Source organism: Crocuta crocuta, unplaced genomic scaffold, assembly GCF_008692635.1.
Source record: "Crocuta crocuta isolate KB4526 unplaced genomic scaffold, BGI_CrCroc_1.0 scaffold95, whole genome shotgun sequence".
Lineage (NCBI taxonomy): Eukaryota > Metazoa > Chordata > Mammalia > Carnivora > Hyaenidae > Crocuta > Crocuta crocuta.
In genome coordinates, this window is record NW_027530971.1 from 10,140,323 (window position 1) to 10,159,399 (window position 19,077).

The 19,077-nt window shown below is 45.6% G+C and overlaps 1 protein-coding gene across 3 annotated transcripts in view; it reads right to left on the bottom strand.

Annotated features, from left to right (window-relative positions):
* The window catches only part of ASTN2 (astrotactin 2), an 881,037-nt gene that overhangs the window by 344,674 nt on the left and 517,286 nt on the right, over positions 1-19,077 (bottom strand). For all 3 annotated transcript variants that reach the window (XM_077769932.1, XM_077769931.1, XM_077769933.1), the window contains one exon: positions 16,023-16,173. In XM_077769932.1, coding sequence (XP_077626058.1) covers positions 16,023-16,173 — 151 coding nt within the window. The remainder of the gene's footprint in view (positions 1-16,022; positions 16,174-19,077) is intronic.

Consider the following 19,077-nt stretch of genomic DNA (forward strand, 5'->3'; position numbering starts at 1 on the left):
CCAAAGAACTCCTTCCTTCTCACCCACTGTGGTGCCTACTAGTGAGCTAGAGATCCAGGGGCCAGAGCCAGGCTCCTATCAGGACAGGCTGAAGGCATGGTCTTTTCGATGCCTGCTGGGTTTTGCTGGCTCATTCCCTTCCCCATCCCTTGTAACTAAAAACTCCATTCGCAGCTTGCGGCTGTGTCCTCACGCCACACCTTCTCATCGATCACCCGGACTCTGCGTGAGAAATGATTTTATAAGCGAGTTGGCTTTGAAAAGCACGGAGCAGCAGCCATTGAACATATGCTTCTGTGGGTATATATTTATTCAGCGTATGTTGAGTGTAATTTTGGGCGGTTTGCATATTTTATTTTTCTGTTGTTGCAGAGAACAATTTAAGAGAAAGAAGAAGAAGAAAAAAAAATCTACCCCTGAATGGAGACAGATGCCATGGGTGGTAGCTCCTGAGGTTCAGAGTCCAGTGTTTTGGGAATGGAGGGGGATGAGAGGAAACACAAGCCAAGAACTAAGGATCACCAATGACCATATCCCATCCCTGCCACCCACAGCAAGCACTAGCTATCCAGCCTCAGCACAGGGTGCTTCAAGTCTTTATTTTCAAGGCCTCGCCAGCAGCCTGTCCGACTCTGTCCCCTAGCTGCTATGAACTGAGTGCTATAAATATCAGCCAGACCCTGGGCTATGTGCACACCACCCACCTAACTCTCCAGGCAATCCCACGCTGAGGTGCTGTTGTGCATATGAGAACATTAATACATCACTGCTCAGTGTCATTAACTAGTGCAACAGGGATCTGCGCAGCAGGAAGCCCGAGCCCGGACCAGAGCTACATCAAGGTTACAGGAGCCCTCTGGATTTGGCTTCTGATCCCAAGGCTGCCAATCCCAATGTGAGTGGCACTGAGCACATGCCACTCCCCTTCCTGGGTTGGCTTCCACACTCGCAGAACGCGGATGGCGATGCCATTTGGCTGGTGTGCTGTGTGGATTCCAAGATCCAAAGTTACACTTAAAAGCAGCTTAAAAGACATTGGTTCCCTTTCTCTCTCTACCCCCACCCCTTGACGAAAAGGTTTTCCTCTCACCCGGGATGAACTCAGGATATAACATTTAAAAATATGTCTTAGAAGAAGCCTGCATGGTTTGGGCCAACTGGGGGCGGGGGGAGGGGGGAATTTATGCTCGTGTGGGTGCCAAAAACTCAAAGGACAGGAAGAAGCAGGCCCAGGCCCGAGTCTACACCAGAGGGAATCTTTCAGAAAGGAGAAAGTTTACCCTGTGTATGTGCTAAAAAGAGGCATCCGATGTGATTTTGCAAGGTGGGATCTGAAGTATCAATTTCTGGCTAGGTAAATCGACTGACTCTTTGTTAGCCAGGACACAGTTCACCCCCGTGACTCTGGAGCCTAGCAGAAGGTCCCCACCACAGGAGGGTCTTAGGTGATGCATCCTGAATACAGCTAAAATTTGAATGAAACTATGGACCAGCTGATAACCACTTTTTCTTCAACCAAAAGCAAAGATTAGTTTTACCTAGCTTAGTAAAATGTGCTGAATGCCAGAGAATTCATCACTGAAAAGCAACAATAAAATAAAATTGTGGTTCTATGTACATATAAATGGGGAAATGACATGGAAAAGATAAAGGACATGATTATCATAAAAGTCAGGGTTGTGGCTATTTCCAGAGGAGGAGGAAAGGGCTAAAATGGGAAATGGGGTCCCAGCAAGTGTGTTTAGAAAGGGCTTGTGCAATGCAGGCAATAGTCTAACTAGTTTTGATCTGGGTGATGAATAGATATCACGTAATTATTACAGGAGTTATATATTTATCTATTTACTTACTTATGAGAGAGAGTGGAGAGGGACAGAAGGGGGGAGAGAGAGAGAGAGAGAATCTTAAGCAAGCAAGCTCCATTCTCAGTCTGGAGCTCAACACAGGGCTCAATCCCATGCCCTTGGGATCATAATCTGAGCAGAAATCATGAGTCAGATGCTCAACTCTCAATGGACTAAGCCACCCAGGAGCCCTGCAAAGTTACTACTGATAAAACTGCATGTTTGACACATTTCTCTATATGTATTTGATATCTCACAATAAAACTGGTAAATATATATATTATATAACATATATAAATAATATATAATATGTATTACATAATATATGTAAATAATATATGTAATGTATATGTGTTATATATACATATATATATATATATATATATAACACAGGAAAACTAATAAAAGAAAATACCAAATTGTTAATGGTGATTATTGGACACAGCATGACTGTGGGTGACATTTTCCCTCCTTCTTCTTTATCTGTATTCTAAACATCCTTACATGTGTATATAATAACTTTATAATTGAACAAGGAAAATAAGTTTATAGTTGAAATGCCTCATTATCTAAACAAGGTGACAATGAAATCGTGAAGGTTGGTTACAATGCTGCTGGCCTGTAATTCCACCATATGGAGAACTCTGTCTTCTCCCTAAGGTTTACTGTGTGTGAAAAAACAGCTCTCCAGGGCAAGTGGGGGAAATAGCATAGGTGCCACTGGCTATCACACAGGCTGATCTTCCGAGTCTTCCCTCTCCAGACTCAAGGGCAGCTTCGACTTGTGGACTGTTGGGGGGGAAGAAGGAGCCTCAGACAAAATCAAGCTCAACTCTCAGAATCTGTAGAAAGCATAAGGGGCTTATCTAAGAACACACAATAAGGAGAACCATGTTGAGGAACGGGGTCATTTTATCACCTAGGTCTGCACCATCCCCATGACAGTGGGCTTCTAAGATCACTTTTCCTTACAATGATGGTGAGAAAAATTCTTGAAGATCGATGAAAGCCAGAAAAAGATCCCATGCACGATATTGTGATTTATAAAAAGAAATATGTTTATTTTTATCTTCCTCCTCATCTCTAGGCAGAGCTCCCAAAACTCTTGAAATTTCCTTAAGAGATGAGAACAACTAAGGTGTCTTAGTATTTATAAGAAACTCCTTTCAATCACATCTGAATTTATGCTAATGAGGTGACTTTTGGAAAGAACCTAAGGATGTTGGAGGGGCTGGTTGTTAGGGGGAACCAACCAGATGACTAGAGGGCTGGAATCTTCAGCATCCGGTAAGAGGAGGGAGGAGATGGAAGTTATATCAGCTGCCAATGGCCAATGATTTAATCAACCATGCCCATGTAATGAAGCCTCCATAAAAACCCAAAAGGATGAGGTTTGGAGAGCCACGGAGTTAGTACACACGTGGAGGTGAAGAAGGGCATGGGAGTTCCATGCTCCTTCCCCATACCTTGCCCTATGTACCTCTTCACCTGGTTGTTCATCTGTATCTTTTATAACATCCTTTACAATATCCTTTACAACAAATTGGTAAACAGAAATCAATGTTTCTTTCAGTTCTGTGAGTCACTCAAGCAAATTAATCAAATCAAAAGAGGAGGTGATGAGCACCTCCCATCTATACCTGGTCAATCAGAAGTACAGGCCTATAGGCTGGACAAGTGACTGGTCTCTGGAATTAGGGAGCAGTCGTATAGCTCTGACCCTGAAACGTATGGGATCTGATGCTATCTCTAGGTGCGTAGTGTCCAAGTTTAGTTGGATTATAGGACACAGAGTCACTGCCGATTGAGAACTCCTGGGTTGAGTCAAAAAGCAAGCACACATGGGACCTTGTTTCCTAGCTCACCAAGCACCACTCTACCCAACAGGAACTGACTCTGGAAAGAAAGGTTACAGAACTGGGCCCTTCTCATGCCTGGCTACTCACACTGGGCTCTGCCAACAACATAAGGGGCAGGGATCATTCTCAGTTTATGAACGATGCAACAGTGGCTCAGAGGCATTCAACACTTTGCCCATAGTCACACAGCTTCCCGCTGATAAGACGGGACATAAACCCAACTCCGTAGCACAGCAAGTCTGCTCTTTGCCCTGGAAGAAATCTGATGGGCCAGCCCACTGCCTTAGGAATGCATATGGTGCTATTCAGCTGCAACCTTCTCAGTGAGAAGAAAGGCTAGTGAGTGACGCGTTTATGAAACCTTCTTGCTTTTTGCTACCCCAAGACTAAAAGGTTTCAAGACTGAGGCTGGTGGCCTTATGCTTCTCTGCTATCCCCGGGATAACTTCTCTAGCCTCCAAGAATATCTGGGCTGGCAGTGAAGAAAGGAGGTGGGACTCAGGCAGAAGGTGGAGAATGCAGGGAAAAGGCTACATTTTCAAATTCGTAATAATAGTGATGGTGGTATAATTTCTGATCCATTTGCCCCAAGACGTGTGATAAAAAGAAAAGGATACTATGCTGTGTGGGAGACAGAATCCTAGCCTGGAGTTTAGGACACTTGAGTTCAAGCCAAGCATAGTTCCTGGGCTTTTTGGCCTCAATTTGTTCATCTTTATCCTTGCCAGAAGGAAAGAGGTTTACATATGGTTAAAATCAAGTGAAGAAACCAGTTGTCTTTAAAAAAGGGAAAAGTTTGTATAAAGACATGTGGTTTTGACACAGAAAGTTATCTCAAAGAAACACAACTACTGTATGCTTTTCATGCTTCTATTTTTAAACATATATATATATATATATATATATATATATAAATGCTTATTTAGATTTGCATATGCATTGGGGAAAATATACAGGAAGATATATAGAGACCTAAATGAAAGAGAAAGAGGGCATTGGTTTGTGTGTTTTTCTTTATATATTTCAGCAGGGTTTAAATTTGTTTTATTTTAGGGATGCCTGGGTGACTCAGTCAGTTAAGCATCCGACTCTTGATTTCAGCGCAGGTCATGATCTCATAGTTCATGAGTTCCAGCCCTACATTGGGCTCAGTGCTTGAGATAATCTCTCTCCCTCTTTCTGCCGTCCCCTCACTCACACATGCATGAACACACTCCCTCTCAAAAGTAAATAAGCATTTAAAAAACACATAAAAATAATAAGTTTTTTAAATTTTATTTTACAATAAGCATGAGCTACCTAAACAACAACAACTAATAGGAAGACTGAAGACAGGATGGGGAAAGCACCTTATAGATTCAACGATTCTATTACCGTAGTTAAGATGAACACAATGGTTCCTCGTTTTCATTTCAGAGCTAAGAAAAAGGTATTTAATTACCAGTCTTCCAACAGCCACGAAGTCTGCCACAGCCACTGGGTCACAGTGTCTGACCCATTCCAGTTCTCAAGGAGATAGCAGCCCTGTCACAACAGCCTCCTACCTGCCCGGTCCTCTACATTTGCACTTCTCCCACACACACCTTGCACACGTCACCAGGCTCTACTCTCTAAACTACCAATTTTACTTGATCACTCCCCTCCTCCAGGGGACACTTTGGGTCCAACACCTGCTCTTGAACTGTTTGAACTGCATCATGAAAGAAAGCCAGCACCCCTGAAACAGGGGGAGCCCAGAAAACCAGAGGGGGTGTTGCTTCTTTTTATTTTTAATCCATCCCACACCTTCACCCAAATCACAGAATTTGAAAACTGGCCTTACAGACTGTTGAGAATTTATTCTAAAGAAATAACTCAGAACACAAAGGATCCTTCTGCCCGAAGATGATCAGAGCAACACAGAATAAAACTGAAGGGACGCCTGGGCGGCTCAGTCAGTTGAGTGTCTGACTTCGGCTCAGGTCATCATCTCGCAGTTTGTGGGTTCAAGCCCCGTGTCAGGCTCGGTGCTGACAGCTCAGAACCTGGAGCCTGCTTCTGATTCTCTCTCCCTCTCTCTCTGTCCCTCTCCCCGACTTGTGCTCTCTCACTCTCTCTCTCAAAAATAAATAAAATATTTTAAGAATTTAAAAAAATACAGATTAAAATTGAAAACATTCACAGTGCCCATCAATCAGGGGAAACAAGGGAGAGAATAGTCCCCTCCATGGAGTATAGGAAATGAGACAAATGATGTTTATGAAGACTTTGCCCTAAGGACAAGGGTTCTGGCATCAGGCTGCTCGACTTAAACTCCCTGTTCTAGAACTTAGAAGCCATGTGACCTTGAGTGAGGTGCCTAGGTTCTCTCTTCCTCAGTTCTTCCATCTGTAAGAAAGGGGTAATCCTGAGACCCGTGTCAGATGCTTTGGGACACAGCAACCCCCCGGACAATTTCAGCTCTCATCATCCCCGCATGAAATATCACATAATAGTTGCAGCGACCACACTTTGTGTCTACTTAGAGCCAGGTGCTGGCTCATTGTGCGTGCATTATCTCAGTTAGTGCCGACAGCAGCTTTGCTGGGTATTATTAGCCCCATTTTACTCAACAGGAACATGAGACTCAGAGGCCTTACATAATTTGTCCCAAGGTCACCCAGCTAGTGAATGACAGAGCAGATTTGGGGCCCAGATTTCTCTGATGCCGGAAACTGTGCCCTTAAGCACTTCCCTGACCTCCTCAAAGTAGGGGCGACGGTGAGAGTAAATATATTCTCTCATAAGGGCACCTTTCCAAAGGCAGAAAGCTTTGTGAAGCAGGTGTGTGAAACACACAATTAAAATGTCAATAATTACTCCAGAGATGCTTACAAAAGGGAAGCAAAGGAATGGAGATCTTTTTCCTCCTGTGTGTTTGCTTTCCCACCAAACAAGGAGTTAAGCCTCATCCTCCACCCCGTGTTACCCTTCCCTCTCCCTGCCTCAGGCCTCTCCGATGTTAGAAATCTGCCTGCTGAGTACATGTATCATGAGGTCATAGATTTCAGGAATTGAAAGGAAACTCAGCAATCAGTGGCCCCTCCCCAGGCCGGTCTGAAGCTCCCTCTCCCTTCCAGCGTGAAGTCCACACAGACGTTGGCCGCCTTCCCCAGAGTGACTTGTTCCACTCTCGTGGCCAACAGGTGGCAGAACCAGGCATCGCCCACTCCCTGCCCCCACCTTTGGGGCTCCTTTCCCCCACACCATTCTTCCAGGAATCAAAGGGTAAAACCCATCACTTTCGAAGGGCAAGGGCTGCTCCCTGACTTTAACAGCTAATGACTTCCACACAATAAAATCAGCTTACCAGAAATACCATCAGACCCAGCAAATCTGGGTCCCAAAGAAATAAAATGAGGGGAAAAAGATAGAGAAGGCTTCAAATGTCACGGGAAGAATAAAATATTTAATATCATAAAAGGGTGCTGAGGCTTTATGAGAAAGGCACACATTATAATCCTGGAAACCCTATGTCGGACTCCACCGCCCTTCCCCCCCAATCTCTCCCCGCCATCAGGGCCCAGAAGGGAGGAGGGCTATGCTCAGAGTTCACAAAGAAAGAATATACAGGTACAGCTCCTTTCCTTTTCACTCCCCAAAGTTTAATCCTTATACAGTCTCAAAGTCAATAGGCAAGTTCTAATCTCTTTCTTTTCTGACTCTCCTACCTCTTTTCCTGATACTCATTCTCTTTCATCTACCTGCAGATCTGGATGCAGAGGAAGAAGAAATTTTGGACTTTGAAAGAGGAGGGGGAGAAGGAAGTGTTCCCTGCCTTTACACTCCCTGACACTGGGGGACATTTGCATTATTCCTGGGGAACAATCCTTAGCCTCTGGAAGTTGCTATCTGATGAATTAAGAGAATCAAGTTAGATATACCCAGGCTTGAATTTCTGCTCTGCCTTTATCTGGCTGGTTAGACTTGGGCAAGTTTCTCATGCTTCCTAAATCCATCTCTTCGTGGACAAAATAGGAGTAACAATAGTGCTCACCTCCTGAGGCTGATGTAAGGATCCAATGTGATGATACATTTCAAGCATGTGTCCCAGGGCCTGGCACATAATCAGCACTCAGAATCTCTCTCTATGTATCTGTATCAGTAATTATTGATAGCACTGATTCCTTTGTCAAGAGCATCACCCAATTCACGCTTTCAATAATATGGTCAGTACCAGTGTTACTGATGAAGGGAACATATAGAGAATTCTCCATGTATGGACCTGTTTGATCAGAGGACTCTTTGACTAGGACAAGATATAAGGGACGCTCCACCTTTGAAAATGGCTATTTCCCTGCCCGAGAGCCTCTGAGCTTTCATAAAGATGTGTTGTCCTCTGACTCTGCATATTTCTAAAGATTTGCAAGAAGAAAAATGTGGTGAGGATCATTCCTCCTATTGACTCTGGCAAAAGCCATCATGATTGTACCATGAATCCATCACACTCCCTGTCACCAGTCTGCTGGGAGGGACTGGACCTCAAGAGCCCACTTCTGGGGAGAAGAAACCACATCTCAGGGCCCAGACCCCACCGTGGCTCAGCCCTGCGTCACCCATCCAAGCGGGCAAAATGCCAGGCACACAGGCTCGGGCTTCCCCTGGTCAGCAGTGCCTGGGCTGTGCTCCAAAGTGATTTCCCACTCAGCTGATTCTCCTTGGGTGCCTTCCCCGCCCTTCTTGAGTTTCATTTCCTTTAATCACAGGCCAATGGAGTCATTAAAGAGGGAAAGGATGAGAAATGGAGAGAAGTGGCCTTGCTCTCCCTAGATGAACCAGATTGTAGTCTCTGTCTCCTTTTGAGTGGTGTAGAAGAGGCACCTGACCTATAATAAAAGGTAATTCCTCTCTATGTTCATCTTGACTCTTAAAAAGGCAGCATTTTTTGGGTTGTCTTTCAGCATCTCACGGCAATCAGGGGTGTGTGCCCCTTCCTAATATCTGGGAGGCCAGCTGGCTTTTTAGGTTGAAATGGGGAAAAAAAAAAAAAAGAAAGCACAAAAGAGAGAATGAAAATATGGCTGGGTGATTTCTAGGGGCTGGGACAGAGTGGAATTGGTCTGGAATTCAAAGGGAGGGCTGGGGACTGATGCTAGACATACGTTCTAAAAGATACCAACACTCTGTAGGATTAAGTCAGTATGCAAATCCCCATACCTTCCTCAGTCCTAACTTTCTATGAAGGCCCTGGACTGTCTGGTATTTGCCTTCCTCTCCCCTTTACCCTCCTTTTTCGATGCCTCTCCACCTACCCTCACGTTTTCCCAGGCAGTCCCCTTTTTCTCATGTGTCAAGTAGAGATAATCATACAACCTAGCTCATAAGCTAAGCACTCAAAATCACGTCTGGATACAGATCACTGTGTGGATGATTGCTCTTACATTACTAGTCTTTTTCTTATTTAAAGAAATTAATGTTTATTTATTTTTGAGAGAAAGGGACAGAGTATGTGTGGGGGTGCAGAGAGAGAGGGAGACACAGAATCTGAAGCAGGCTCCAGGCTCTGAGCTGTCAGCACAGAGCCCAACGTGGGGCTCAAACTCACAGACTGTGAGATCATGACCTGAGCTGAAGTCAGCTGCTTAATTGACTAAGTCACCCAGGTGCCCCTAGTCTTTGTCTTTCTTAAAATGGATCTAACAGTGCCCATCTAGAGGGAGAGTTAGGAGCATTAACAGGCATGAATGTACCTAAGCTGGAACAGTGTTAGTGAGCATCCCTCTCTCCCACCCTCGCTCCCTTCTCTCTGCACTCACATCCACCTTATGAGATACTCTCATGCAGAGATGAAGTGATTTGTTCAAGGCCACACTGCACTCCTGTTGAAGCCCATCTCGCCTTCTGAGCTACCTTAGAAAACAGGTAGGGCTCTTTTTCTCATCTCCCCTGCCCCATTCAGTGTGCTGGATGCAGGACTGCTGGTGAATCAATCTCTGGACTGTTGCAGTGGCAAAGCTGATTATAAGGCCACTGCCTGGGCAGGTTCAACTGGGAGGAAGGAGTCTTAGGATCAAATCTCGATTCTGTCACTGTTTTCCTACATGCACTTGAATTATTTCTGCGTCTTTCTAGGCTTTTGCTTTTCTGTCTGTATAATGAGTGCTGGCCTGGTTAGATCTCCAGGGTGCCTTCCTGCTCTGGGAGCCCTGGTCTGTGCATCTGTGCTGCAGGAAGAAGGTAGATTAAAGAGAGCCACGCATTCTCTGCCGCCCTTCTCATCCACAGGTGAAGTCCAATTCCCTCTCCGTGACTCCACACTGACCTCGATAACCCGCCAGGCAAACAGAACGGGGTAGAAATGATGTTCTGGGATTTCTGAGGCTGGGTGCTGAGAAGCCTTGCAGCTTCTGCCCGTGCCCTTGGACATCTGGTCCTGGGCTGCCCCTCTGCAAAGCCAGCCTCTGTGGCCTGAGAAGCACCACCCAGTGCAGAGGCGATGGATGGGTAGGCACTCCAGTTGCCGGCCCCAGGGTGGGGCTGAGGTCCAGCATGGCCAGGCTCGACTGCCTGCTCTTCCAGCACCTTCTGGGTAAGTGAAGGGACCCTCGCGGACGAAATCTTCCAGCTCCAGATGTCTCTGTCGTGCATCAGAGACAAGTAACCCAGCTGAACCTTTCCCATATTCCCGACCGACAAAACGTGAGAAAAACATTGGAAAAATGGAGGTAACCTGTGAACTGTCATTTCAACAGAGGCTGAGGGACACAGATCACCAGTTTGGGGTTGAAGCCATCAAGGGGATGCTTCCCCACCTGGGAGAACAAGGGTAACACCAAGGGACAGCCTGAGAAAAATGCTTTGGGTGGGGGAAGGGGTCAGCAGCAGCACAGGGATGCCCAAAGTGTCCTCCACACAATATTATGATGAAATACCCATGGTTTCCTTTGGGTTTGCCCTCTATCTTGATTAAAATTTCGCCATGTTTATACTGCCACACAGAATAAATGGAACCGCACTTACTTTTCCAACTGGTCCTTGCTGACATCATTACGTGGGTCAGATTTATACTATTTCTAATAGATAACCATTTTTTACCCTCCAGCACACTGAAGGGGACAAAAGTCTCCCTCCCCGCTCTGATGCTTCATTCACTGTTCCTTCCTCCATCTCTGATCAAGAGGTGAGGGTCTCCCCGGAAATAACTGAAAATCTGAATAAAAAGATAATTCTTTTCATGGTATCTCCTGGATCACCCTCAGTATTCTCGCCGGCAACATTTTTATTCATCCTGCATTAGTTTCTTCTTGCCGCTGCAACAAATTACCACCCACTCGCTGGTTTAAAACAACACAAGTGTATTATCTTGCAGCTCCCCAGGCTGGAAGGCCAAGAAAGTTCTCAGGTGGCTCAAATCAAGGTACTGGCAGAGTGGCACGACTTTCTGGAGGCTGTAGGGGTGAACTGTTTCCTTGCCTTTCCCAGTTGGTAGAGACTTTTCCTTGGGTTGTAACGCCCTTCCTCCATCTTCAAAAGTAGCAATGTTGCATCACTCTGAACTCTTGTGCTGGCTCCCTCTTCCACATTACAGGATCCCGTGATGACACTTGGCTTAAATTGATAATTCAGGACAACCTCCCTCTTTAAAAGTCAGCTTACTAGCAACCGTAATTCCGTATGAGAATTTAATCTCCGCCTTTGTTATGAAAGGTAAAATAGTCACAGGTTCCGGGCATTAGGATGTGGAAGTCCGTGTGGGGGCTATAATGCTGCCTACGCCCAGTGACCCTCCCTAATCTGGGCAACTGTATACTTGAGGACTGCAGTATCCCAGGGAAATTACCACAGAAGAACCAGAAAACCAAGCCAAATGGGTCCATTTTTTTTTTTCATTTGGGGGTTCAGAAGTTGAGGTTTAGATAGAAGGTAAATCATAATGATGATAATGATCACGGGAAATCTGAGCTATGTTAGAGCATTGGCTCCTCCACCTCCATGCCTCCCAAAGAAGTAAGGATCATCTGAGCGTGGGAAGATAGGAACGTTGGAAATCAAACACGACAGTCTTGCAAATGCTAGAGAATGTCCTTCAAAGTGATTCTGTGCTCTATTTGCACCAGGCTTACCCATGGGGTGCTGAACAGGATGACAGGCTATAGAAAATAAGGGTGAGTTTGAGGGACTGGAAAGCAAAGAGTGTCCCCGCCTCACTTGCCAGACAGCATCTGGCAGATGGCAAGCACAGCGAGTGCTCTTCCTTGGTATGACATCACCCAACGACAAGCGCCTTCACAGTCGGCCTAAATCAAGAGGTCTTCAGCTGGCTCCTCTCAGATCCTCAAGCCCCCAGTGTGGTGCAGAATAGCTGCTACCCTTGGGCCCTCCACAGGGCGTAAAGCTACCTGATGCACAGAGCCAGCTGGCCTCCAATGGCCTTGTGGTGGGGACGGAGAGAGCAAGGCAGAAGACACCAGGATAAACCACATGTCTATAAATCACATGGGAACAGAGCAGTGCTGGCACAATACCAGAAAGGAGAGACAGTGATGGACAAGGGCCAGATAAAACAGCAGACACTGGAACTGATAGGTAGTCATCCAGTACAGAACCATCCGTCATCCCCATGCTTAGATGGACATCAGCCCCCTTTGAACTTGGAACACTCAGGAAGAGGTGGGAGGCAGGAATCCTGAATCGAACTAGAATTAAGTTTCCACCACTAATGGATGGAGCAGAACAGAAATGATATTTGGTTACAGAAACATTATAGAAGATTAAACAGGCTGTGCTCCTGAGTTTTCATGGCCCCAAATACATCCACTGCATAAAAACATCAGTGATCCTGGTCTCATCATCTTGCACATAAGTGAGATTTTGTAAATCCCTAATCATCTCTAGTTATATTCTTTTTCAGAGAACCTATGAATTCAAGAGCTACTGTTTCCTTCTGAAAGATGAAGTAACAGGCTCATGATGTCAACATAGATTCTAAAGCTCGCTGATGACCAGGCCAGGGCTTAAGCCCAATTCGCTCAGCCCAGCCTTCTTCCCAAGCTTCTCTGCTACTATCTCCTCTCAAGGTCACAGGAAAGCAAGCCAAAAAGGTTCTGGCATGAAGAATAATACTGAAAACACATTCCTGGGCCTCTACCTGGCCACCTTGTGGTGATACCTTGGGAAGTCACTCTAGTTCCTGCATGGATGGGGAACCTACTGCCCAGGTTTGTTGTGAAGATGAGTTATTGGATGCAGATGTGTCTGGGGAACTCTAAAATACTCTAAAAATATACGGTATTATTACTGCTTTTGTTTTTTTTGTTTTTGTTTTTGTTTTCTCCAAATGGGAGTTTCTGAGAAGAAGAGCTGTAACAAATAGCTTCTCTATGCAGGTATGCCAAAGAGAAATGAGAGAGATTCCCAAGTTCAGTATAAAAATGGTGGTTCCCCATCTATTTTGAAGGCACAGCAAAGAGCATGCCTTACCTCCATCAAGCCCTGGAGTTGCAACTTTAACATGAGGTCTTTAATCTAGAGAGGAAGGTCTTTGACAACCTTATCAGACTGTTGAGTTTTCTCTTAACCTCCAGGGAACGATGTTCTTTGTCTCTCTCTTTTTACTTTTCCAGTTTACATTGATGGGGGGAGGGGGAAAGGGGCAACTCTTACCTAGACATACACACACGTGCGTGCACGCCTCTGCATTCTGAGGTTTCATTCTTCTGGGACATCTATCTTCGAGGAGAGAGAGTTTAATTAGCTGGGGAAATGGAGCTGATGGAAGAAGGGAATAGAGGCAGACAACTCATGCCTTTCACAAATATCAGCTTCCTGTTTTGGAGACAATACAGCTGATATGTGACACCCTTTTGAGCTGTGTGTCCAGAGTAGTCTTAAGACTTGGGCAAATCCTCCTCTCTCTCACTGGGCCTTACTTTACTAGTATGAAAAATAGAGGGTTGGGTTGCAATACCCTGAAGAAGATAACCGCGGTCACCAACCCCCCTTTCTGTTGCCTGCACCCTACTTTTCCGTGAGAGTCTGTGCCCTTCCCCCAACTCACTACCACATATTGTAGGTAGAGCTGGCACTTCGCCAAAGTCTCAGGTATGACCGGGTCTGGGATGAGCCCAGTGTTTCTCGCTGACCACAGAGACTGGTACAATGAAGAATGTGAGGGCCAAGGTGGCCCAACGAGACGAGATCCTGTGACTTGAGCTGGTGGACCTAGGAAAGAGATGTCCTTGTCCTAGAGGACTTACTGAGGGGGGCAGCTGTAGCTGTCCAGCGAATGGCATGGTGCTGAGGAAAGCAGAGTGACGAGAAGGCGGATCCCAATGACATCGCTTGAACCCCTTAACCCTACTGTGCCTAGACTTCTATTTGAACCAGTACATTTCCTCTTTTTGCCTGAACTAGTTCTCAGTGAGTTTCTATCACTTACAATCCTAAGAATTCTAGTAAAAAAAATCTCTAATTGTTCACCTACTTCTGAAGATCTGCTGATCTTTAACTCTAAAATGTAGTTTAATTGCATTATGTCAATCTCTAGAAGCTTCTCCTTCGTATTGGTCTCCTAGCCATTGTCTATTTCTCTAGTCGTGGTGTAGGAGCATGAAGAGTGGACTGTGTACTCAATCTCCTGTGGTCTCTCCCAGAGCAGGAACTCACATCCCTGGACCCGTTCTTCCCTCCATCCCTTCTTTCTTGCTTCCTTATTTACACAGATAGTTGGGGTGTTAAGTTGGATCAACAGATTCCTGGGTTCTCTCTCAGTGTCCTGGGTGGGATAAACTTGAAAAAAGCCACTCTGTGCTATAAATGATTGTAGAGGCTAGAACAGATGTAATAGGTGCATGAAAACAACGGCGATCCTTGGAACAGTGTGGTCACTTTGCCAAGATGGGGAAGGAAAAGAAGAGAGATCTGGAAAGAGATCCACTTGTTTGCTACACTGGCTGGGTGGTTGGGAGGAGGAGCTCAGGCAAAAGGATGGTGGGAGGAAAGGCTCCGAGGCATTAAATAGGCAAGTATGTTCAGAACCACATCTAATTTATTCCACCGGCTTTAGTGTAGAATGAAGCAAAGTGCTGGAGAGGTTGGAAAGGGCCAAATCGAGAAGGTATCGAATGCCAGGCGAAGAAGTTCAGCTTGTAAGGTGATGGTTCTCAAGTGTGCTTCTGTGACACCACTACCTTTCCATACATGCAACATTCATTAAATTGTTACAATTGTACGCTCCTGGAACCTACCCCCTCTATCGAATCAAAATTACTGGTGTGGGACCCTGAAACGTGCATTAAAATTTTTTTTATTAATGATTTTTAAAATTTATCTTGAGAGCGGAGGAGGGGTAGAGAGAGAGGAGAGAGAGAATCCCATGCAGGCTCTGCACTGTCAGCACAGAGCCTGATGTGGGGCTCGATCTCATGAACTGTGACATCATGACCTGAGCCAAAACCAAAAGCTGGAGGGCTTAACTGGCTGAGACACACAGCTACTCCTGGAACCTGCATTTTAAGCAAGCCCTCTAGTTCATTCCTATAAGACAAAACATCCAATCTGGGAGCCTCTTTCTATAGGCAACAAAGATCCTCACATATCTTTTTCTGTGTCCTTATTCCATGCCAGAAACTAGAGCTCTATGCAACAAGTCTGCGATCCTTCTCCATGCCTTGCTTTGGCCATCCTCACTCTTTTCTTTTTTTAAGTTTATTTATTTATTTTGAGAGAGAAAGAGAGAGAGCGCACACTTAGGAGGGGCAGAGAGAGAGAGAGAAAGAGAGTCAGAGAGTCAAAAGCAGGCTTCGCATCAGCGCATAGCTGCATGTGGGGTTTGAACCCATGAACCATGAGATCATGACCCGAACTAAAACCAGGAGTCAGATACTTAACCGAATGAGCTCCCAGGCACCCCACCCCCTCTTCTCCTAATGTGAGTTGACCCATCTTTTAAAGCCAGTTCAATACTACCTTCCCCACCTTCTACCAACTTTAAAATCTCAGCTGAAATTCTTCTAGACATCTCACTGACATGGCCCCAATGTGTTCACAGAGATAAGACAGGCCCTCCCTCACTCCCAAATGGACAGTAACCTGAGGCCAGGAGCTTTCAAGAACCTATTGCATGTTGGGCACTAAAGTGCTGATATTTCATTCTTCCAACAATTCCACAAGGTAGGTTTAATTACCCATTTTACAGATAAGGAATCTAAGGAAGCCTGGTGTCCTAAACAGGACATAGAGGTAGGAGCTCTGAGTAGTGTGACTCTCCTTCACAAGTCACCCCCCCTCCCACAGGGAGGGGCCCCAGAGAGCAGCTTTAGCACCTGGGCCAGCACCACGTTCATGGGCCAAGGGCACTTACCACACATCCTGAGGAGTCCACCTGGCGGTCAGACACGCACTTGAAGTTTCGAGTACAGCCTCCATTGTTCCGAGAGCAGTCGCGGACTGGCCCAAAGGAGGACAGTAGGTCGTTGATGGTTTCAAAGTACGTGGACAGCATCGCCTCTTCCCTTGAAGACAAAGGGGATGGTTAAAGCCCAGAGACATGCGTATCATTTGATTTAAACAATTAAATATGCTTTCAATACATTTAAGATCATCATTTATGGTATCTGTAACCAAGAAAATGATACACATCCATACTTAAGAAGAAGCGAATAAGGAAAAAAATCCAACAGGTATGCTATCACATGACACTGTATTTGTTTTCTTGTGATCAAGAGGAATATATTTGGGACGTTGAATTCTTTATTTCATCAACCTTCATAATTTGGGAAGGTAGGCAGGATATTTCCATTTTATGAATAAGTGAACTGGGGCTCAGAAAGGTGAATGTCTTGCTCAAGTCCACTCAGCTTGTAACGTGGCAGAATTGAAGTTTGTGCCAAGCTCCATCGGAGTCCAAAGAGCCAACTCTTCCCACTATATAACCTTCAACTTACGTGTCTACAGATTCCAGACCTCCCCATAGCAACTCTGCACAACGGGCACCTTCCTACTATTCCTACTTTGGGTATAAATTGAAACTTACAAGGTATGGAACCTACCCCAGAATTACCAGCCAATAAATACCAGGGCCAAGGCACAAACACAGGACTGTCTGACTCTAGAACCCCAGAACTGTATTTCATACCATCACATAAAAGTGACACCATAAGACTGGTAGCAACAGCTGTTGGGAAGGTCACGGGATTCTAGGCAAATGCATCATTCCTCCCAAATGAGGTTCCCAAGAGAAAACACTGGACTCGGTACCATAATTCATGGATCTGCCAAAATGTTATTAGAGGTGATATACAGACAGAAGTTTATGGATGCTGTTTTCTGGTGAAAGAGCCCCCGAATAAGGGTATCCTAGCATGGGAGTATCCGTGATGCCCAGAGGTGAGAAGATACTAAAGCGACACCATGGGCAGTGAGAAGCAGCACACACTAGCCCATGGTATATAGCTCATGGAATCCAGAACTGTGACAGGAGGGAGATGTCTGTAGGTACACATGTTGCAGGGAGAGGCCAGTGAGCACTACGGGTGATGCCCGTGGGCCATCCCTCATTCTTCTCCCATTGGTTTCCTCCACAGGCATGGAGTTCTAGGTTTTGGTGCCCTAGTTTATTTTCTGTCTCTGGCACGATCCCTTTCTGTCCCATCTTTCATACTGACTGCCAGGCAACTTGATAAATTCCAGCTCTAATTAGATACCCCATTGATTAATAAGAGTTCTCCATTACTTACAGAAGAAAATCTAAATTAGTTTCCCTGGCATTCAAGGTCCTTCATAATTTGGTCCTGCCTACCTGCCTAGCTCCATTTACCCTGTCCTCATATCTTCTAGTGGTGAGCTATGGGTCTCCTCTCATTCCCTAAACACACAATCCTAGGTTAGGTTCTCTGAAAACAGACTCTGAAACAGTTGCATATAGCAGGTTTATCAAGGATCCCTCTTTTATGCACTTTTAGAAAAGTAAGCAAGACAGGACTGGACAAGGGAGAGGCTGACCTGCAACGTGGTTAATGCATGTAGATCTAAAACCTCAGTTTGTCCTTAGGGGAGCTCTAGAGGTGGGTGGCCCTTTAAGGATTTCCTGATTAGAGACAAGGGATGAGCCCTCTGCATCACCCTGTCAGCCAGTCCCTGGCCAAAGGCTGCGATCTGGAAGGTGGTACCCTTGCTCAAGACAGAAGGCGATCGATGTCCAGTGAGGAACACAGCTGTGTGGGCCATGAGCCACGATCTGGGTGATGGGCAAGCCAGCCCTGAAGAAGGGATTTGAGTATAGCACATACCTCCACCTCTCTGAATCCTTAATCATGCTCTTGGGTTTAGGATGCTCATCTCTAACTTTTCTCCCTGACAAAATCCTAAGAATCCTCCAAAATGCTTCAAGTTCATCCATCCATCCATTCATGTATTGCACATGCTTACTGAGGGCTTCCTACACAGCAGGCACTATTCTAGGTCTGCGGATGCCGAAGTGACACAGGACAAAGGTCTTCCCTCCACAAAGCTTACTATGACCTCCTTTGGGAAACCCTCTCTATTTCCCAAAACCAGAATTAATTTCTTTTCCCTCTGAGTACATTGTTTAAATCTATTATCTCACTGATCTTAATCATCAGCTCTGTGGTTTCCCAGAGAGACTGTAGGTAAGCTTTTGGAGCAAATGGCTCAAGAGTAACTCATCCGTGTCTCTCACCCTCAGCACAAGGCCTGGCAAAAACCTGTCATACGCAAATGTTTTTCAAAACTTCGGTAGGCTTGGGTGCAGATTCCACCTCTCACTGGTTTCCCCAAGGGTCTCTCCAGCAGGACAGTCCCCTGCCTGCCCCCAGCTCCAGGTCCCCCTCCCGAGTCCTTCACGCTCAGATCTGAAGGATTGGACAACAGAGAAGATGGCGGGAGACCTGCTGGACTATCCCTCGCTTCCCAACTTTACACAGAGTGAGGTCAGGATGGCAGGGAGAAGAGCAGTAACAGTTCCTGAACTGAGGCTCTTCAGAGACTTGCCATTTTGGAATCATGGAAAGAGTTGAGGATTCTGAGAAGACATTGAGGCTATTAAAATAAGAATATCCTTAGAAGGAGAAGAAGTGAGAAGTAAAAAGAGGGGATAAAGACAGAGGAAGAGACAAGCTGAGAAAGTGTGAGACCACACTTTATCAAGAGATAAACATGTAGAAAATCGCTAGAAAGAAAGAACTGGATGGATGGATGGGTGGGTGAGGGGTGGATGGATGGGACGGATGGATGGATGGGTGGGTGGGTGGGTNCAGAGGAAGAGACAAGCTGAGAAAGTGTGAGACCACACTTTATCAAGAGATAAACATGTAGAAAATCGCTAGAAAGAAAGAACTGGATGGATGGATGGGTGGGTGAGGGGTGGATGGATGGGACGGATGGATGGATGGGTGGGT